General features: G+C 47.8%; 1 protein-coding gene across 1 annotated transcript; it reads left to right on the top strand.

Annotated features, from left to right (window-relative positions):
• The first annotated feature begins 838 nt into the window (after positions 1–838).
• LOC141058935 (oocyte zinc finger protein XlCOF29-like) lies at positions 839–1,610 on the top strand. The gene is made up of 3 exons (XM_073555148.1): positions 839–985; positions 1,107–1,256; positions 1,386–1,610. Exons 1-3 carry the CDS (start codon positions 959–961, stop codon positions 1,608–1,610), a joined length of 402 nt encoding a protein of 133 aa, XP_073411249.1. The 5' UTR covers positions 839–958.
• Positions 1,611–4,668: the final 3,058 nt, after the last annotated feature.

The following is a 4,668-nucleotide window of genomic DNA, read 5'->3' as shown; positions in this document are numbered from 1 at the left end:
ACAAGAAATCTCTGTAACACTTTCCTTTCAGGTTACTTGGTTAAAACCAATGAAGGGACTGCTGGGACCGCAACGGGGTCCATCTGAGACCCTAATGCAGAAGCCAAATGTCCTGAGATCTGGACCTGCTGGACCACAAATTGTCATTTCTCCAGGTTACCAAATAAATAGTTGTCACATAGACCCTGGAGAACCTGTCTGACATGCTCAGCATGCTCCTCCAGAGGACGGGAGTAACTAACTATATCATCCAGGAAAATTACCACAAATCTACAAATCAGTGAGGATTTAATTACTGACATTGTCACAGACTGCCGGAGCATTGGTTACCCCGAATGGCGGCATCAGATTTTATATCTGCCCCTCTTGTGTATTGAATGCGGCCTTCCAATCATCACCCTGACGTACACTGATAAGGTTATATTCCCCTCTCACGGTAAGTTTGTAAAACCATTTAGCTCCAGATAATTGGATAAACAGGTCAGGTATAAGGGGTAAAGGATAGGGAAGGTGAACCGTGACTCACAGGCCCAACTCTCCATCCTTCTACCAAACCCCCCACGGTGACTGGAGAGGAGCATGGCCGTGTATGAGCCTCAGCCGGACTCTGGAAGGGAGGAAATAAATGAGATTGGGGCATTTTAGCTCCTGGTGTGGAGTCGATAGCACAATCATATGCCGCCATATAGTAGACGGCCGGTAACCGGTGAGAATTCCCTCATGTGTGGGGTCTATTTGTCTCCAGAGAAACCACACGTTACATTCCACACATAACACTGTGTAGAAAAGGCGGCACGGGGTAATTGTGCCAGTAGTGAGGGGCGAATAATGGCGGGAATGTCACTGACTGAGGAGAAGGCTCCATGGAGCGTCTTCACTCCGGAGATCATGTGACCCCTGACTCCTCCCCTCCTGTGACCTCATCACAGGTCCTGTGCACTGCACAGAGCAGCCACACATGTGGAGTGCGGCTCTGCAGGTGGAGGTATGTGGAGATTCCCCATTACTGAGCACATTAATACTAGTAATATATTGCACAGGGGATATCGCAGCCGATTCCCACAAGAAGAATCCTGGAAATGTCGGCTCATCTTCTTCTCATTCAGGTCTCTACAATATCGGATCCTCTCAGTGAAGATCTTCTACAGAAGAACATTTTCCTGATTTACCGATCAAGGATGGATATGGACAGAGACAAGATGGCGGAGAGGATGTTACACCTCACCCTAGAGATCCTCTTCCGTCTCACTGGAGAGGTGAGAGATTCTGATGACGTCACATTACATCTTTCTTATCTATGGGAATAACAGATGGACAGAACTGGAGAGGTGAGGACTCTGGAAATGTCTGTAGTGAGATTTATTAATGTGTCTCTCCATAACCAGGATTACACAGTGGTGAAGAAGACCTCTAGTGATCGCTGTCAGGACCCTGTGTCTGAGGGATGTGGAAGACCCCGGAGCCCAATCATGGGGCCTCCACCTCACCCCCTGATCCATGAGGACATCAATGACCAGAAGATCCTAGAACTCATCTACAAGATGATTGAGCTGCTGGCTGGAGAGGTGACAGTGCTGGGAATGCTGGGACATTATACAGTAACACTATGAAGGGATCGGGGGATGACGGTATCATTGTATGTGTCAGGTTCCTATAAGGTGTCAGGATGTCGCTGTCTATTTCTCCATGGAGGAGTGGGAGTATTTAGAAGGACACAGAGATCTGTACAAGAACATCATAATGGAGGTTTCCCAGCCCTTCACATCACCAGGTAATAGACAGGACTAAATACACACGGCCTATAATTATCTGTATGTAGAGAATGAATTCAGTCCCTGTATGTGTTTCCTCCAGATCTATCCAGTAAGAGGACAACACCAGAGAGATGTCCCCATCCTCTTCTTCCACAGGACTGTAAACAAGAAGACCCCAGTGCTCCTCAGGATCATCAGGTAGATGGAGAGAAGGTGTCAGGAGATCTCCCCTATGATGTGTAGATGACTGTGAAGGTCTTGTGCTCAGTCTTGTTTTATCCACCAGTAGAGTTGAGCGACTTTTGGTTTTTTAGGGTCGCGTTTCGTTTCGTGAAACCCGACTTTTCCAAAAGTCGGGTCGAGCAAGATCGTCCGATTATAGGGAAAAGTTGGGGTCGTCCCGAAACACGAAACCCAATGTAAGTCAATGGGGAATAAAAGTCGGCAGTGAGAGGAGGACAGGAAACACACCTACAGTGCCCATTTGAATGCCAAAAGCATCAATTCTTCTTACTTAAGCTTGTCAACCTTAATTAACTTCATAATACAAGTTACGCACTGAAAAATGGGGGTTATTTGGCTAAAGTTGTGGGGGGGGGAGGGCTGGCTGCAGGTTTTCATGTGCCCTGGGCGAAAGAGCGCCCCTTTAACACATACCACAACTCATGCTGCTCCGATACGGCAGAGAAATAGCGGTATAGTACAATGAAAAATACTTCACTTTTTACATCTCATGACGAGGCCCATCTATTTCTCCATACAGAATCATTGGTCCCATATAATGTTTGAAACAGTATATGATGAGCTCCACATAATGCTACAGTATATGTTGGTCCTCATGGATGAAGCTCCACTGTCTTATGGGCCCAAATAATGCTCCAAACATAATGGACCCTATTTCTAATGCTCTAGTGTATAATGGGCCCTGTAAATGCTGCTCCAGTGTCTGATGTCCACCTTTGGAATGTTCCAGTGTATGGTGGGCCCCATCTATCATTCTCCAGAGTATAGTGCTCCCCAAAAATTGCTGTCCCAACATTGAAAACAATCAAATAAGTCTCCTCGCTAGGGAATCCCTGTACTAGTCTAGACTCCTCGTCGTCCCCATCTTCCATCTCACTGCACAGTATTTCATCTTTGCAAGTGCTGTGATCCTGGGCAAGCAGGGGGGGCCCACTCGTTGGCGACGGCACTGGCACAGGGCCCCTGATAGTACGGTGGTGTGTCTGATGGCGGGTGGGCCGAACCTGCACTTTCATCTGCAGCTTCCTCTTTGTCACCGTGTAAGATGGAACTGTATATGGGAAGGGTAACCTGAGTTTCATCAGGGTCAGATTCAGGCCGGGTAGCGAGCGAGGGGAATGTAGTGGTCTGGGTCAATGTACCAGCAGATTCATCGAGCAGTGGCTGGGCATCAGTGCACTTGTGTCGCCCCCAGGAGTACGGTCGCCACAGTGGCATTACCTTCTTCCTAGGGAGTGTGATGTCATGCTTAGGAGCAATGAAGGATCTCTCTAGCAGGTTAACTGATTGGGCGGCGTTATTCCCACGAGTCATGACCCTCCAAACAGCGTTCATGAAGGCAAAGTGTTTGTTTTACGTGGGCAGTATGGTTGCAAAGCTGAACCTTAAAGGAATGTCCAGAAGGGCACCACCAGGAGTGGAGCCTACGGATAAATTCGACTCCACCTGGGAAACCTCAACCATGCCAGCTACAGAACAGATGCACACATTGCAAGCTTAATTCTGTTAACGAACGAGACTCCGTCATGCCCCGCGGTCCGAGTCCGGCTTACTAGAGGGACACGTGAGGCTCTGGCACATGAGATTGGCCAATAACTGGTGTGTCATGCCCTTACATGTCCGTGGCTGCATGTGCGCTACACTGAAAAGGCCAGCGTTTGTCGCTTACAGGTGCAGATAACCCGCTGAACAACGTTAGTGATGGGGATCACTGATTACAATTATTACCCGCGAACAATGATTTCCCAGTAAGTGCAGGTCAACCGCAGTTCCGGAATTAGGCCTAACCGTCATTCCTGAAAAAATGAAAAACTTACGTGTGCAAACCACAGGTGCTGTAGCTTGCTTAACAGCTCGCCAGCCGTTCTCACGCCCAGTATGGATTACACGTGATTGCACAAAGGTGAGAAAGGGTACCGTATCCCCGGATAATATGTATGGATAGCGTACACATTCAAAATATATGTCTCAGGAGGCAGGCTCAGACGGTGTTAGGCCCAGTATGGATTGCACGTGATTGCACAAAGGTTAGAAAGGGTACCGTATCCCCGGATAACATGTATGGATAGCGTACACATTCAAAATATATGTCTATACATCAGGAGGCAGGCTCAGACGGTGTTAGGCCCAGTATGGATTGCACGTGATTGCACAAAGGTTAGAAAGGGTACCGTATCCCCGGATAACATGTATGGATAGCGTACACATTCAAAATATATGTCTCAGGAGGCAGGCTCAGACGGTGTTAGGCCCAGTATGGATTGCACGTGATTGCACAAAGGTTAGAAAGGGTACCGTATCCCCAGATAACATGTATGGATAGCGTACACATTCAAAATATATGTCTATACATCAGGAGGCAGGCTCAGACGGTGTTAGGCCCAGTATGGATTGCACGTGATTGCACAAAGGTTAGAAAGGGTACCGTATCCCCGGATAACATGTATGGATAGCGTACACATTCAAAATATATGTCTCAGGAGGCAGGCTCAGACGGTGTTAGGCCCAGTATGGATTGCACGTGATTGCACAAAGGTTAGAAAGGGTACCGTATCCCCAGATAACATGTATGGATAGCGTACACATTCAAAATATATGTCTCAGGAGGCAGGCTCAGACGGTGTTAGGCCCAGTATGGATTGCACGTGATTGCACAAAGGTTAGAAAGGGT

The sequence above is a fragment of the Dendrobates tinctorius genome, unplaced genomic scaffold (genome assembly GCF_039654945.1).
Source record: "Dendrobates tinctorius isolate UK_male_01 unplaced genomic scaffold, ASM3965494v1 ptg000221l, whole genome shotgun sequence".
In the NCBI taxonomy this organism is placed as follows: domain Eukaryota; kingdom Metazoa; phylum Chordata; class Amphibia; order Anura; family Dendrobatidae; genus Dendrobates; species Dendrobates tinctorius.
Note: the sequence above shows the minus strand (reverse complement) of the source record. Positions and strands in the feature narration are given on the sequence as shown.

Bases quoted from the DNA above. Each gene is read 5' to 3' on its own strand.
- LOC141058935 (XM_073555148.1), top strand. From the start codon at position 959: ATGTGGAGTGCGGCTCTGCAGGTGGAG. The intron at 986-1,106 runs GTATGTGGAGAT...CTTCTCATTCAG, and splicing joins GTGCGGCTCTGCAGGTGGAG to GTCTCTACAATATCGGATCC. The intron at 1,257-1,385 runs GTGAGAGATTCT...CTCCATAACCAG, and splicing joins TCTTCCGTCTCACTGGAGAG to GATTACACAGTGGTGAAGAA.